The 737-nt window shown below is 74.6% G+C and overlaps 1 protein-coding gene across 1 annotated transcript in view; it reads right to left on the bottom strand.

The window, feature by feature from the left end:
- The window catches only part of CDK13 (cyclin-dependent kinase 13), a 166060-nt gene extending 165559 nt beyond the window's left edge, over positions 1 to 501 (bottom strand). The window contains exon 1 of the mRNA XM_006887619.1: positions 4 to 501. Within this exon, the coding sequence (XP_006887681.1) occupies positions 4 to 501 (498 nt within the window). The remainder of the gene's footprint in view (positions 1 to 3) is intronic.
- Positions 502 to 737: the final 236 nt, after the last annotated feature.

The following is a 737-nucleotide window of genomic DNA, read 5'->3' on the forward strand; positions in this document are numbered from 1 at the left end:
CGCCGCCGCCGCGCTGGCGCCCCCCAGCAGCAGCCCCTGCTCGGACTGGGAGCTCACATCCTCGTACTCCACCAGCGGGGTTACACCCCCGCCGCTACTCGCACCGCCACCGCCGTCCTGCTGCGGCTGGGGCAGCGAGAAGACCCGGCGCTTCTCCGCCTCCTGCCCGGCGCGGGGCCCGCGGCGCCGCTTCTGCCGCCCTCCTGCGCGCCTCTTGCCTCTGGCCAGCCGCTTGACCTCCAGAGGGGGGCCCGGGCTGAAGCAAGAGGAGGAGGCGGCGGCGGCGGCGGCTGCGGCTGCGGCCGTGCCGGGAGTAGCCAGGAAGAGCAGAGGCGGCGGGGGCGGCGGCGGTTGCAGGAGCTGCGGCTGAAGGAGCGGCAGCAGCAGCGGCGGCTGCTGAGGGGACAGGAATCGCCTCCGCTTGCGGCGTTCCTCCAACTTCTTCTCGGCCCAGCTCAGCCCCCCGCCTCCCCCCAGCGCCGTGTCCGAGCTGCTCGGCATCGCCTAGGGCCCGCCGCAGACAGCGGCGAGGGTGCGGCCTCGTCCCGGGTCAGATCCTGGCCATCTCCCCCGCCGGAAACGCGAGCAGCGGCGGAACACGGAGCACCGGGGCCGGCGGGCCGACGCGCCACGATAATCCGGGTCGGGACTCGGGTCCCTGGGTTCCAGGTCACAGTGGGATACGCAGCGGCCTCCGGGCCCGAGGAGACCGGAGATCCGGGCGACTTAGCTCCTCC

The sequence above is a fragment of the Elephantulus edwardii genome, unplaced genomic scaffold, assembly GCF_000299155.1.
Source record: "Elephantulus edwardii isolate Elephantulus edwardi_28Jun2011 unplaced genomic scaffold, EleEdw1.0 scaffold00059, whole genome shotgun sequence".
In the NCBI taxonomy this organism is placed as follows: domain Eukaryota; kingdom Metazoa; phylum Chordata; class Mammalia; order Macroscelidea; family Macroscelididae; genus Elephantulus; species Elephantulus edwardii.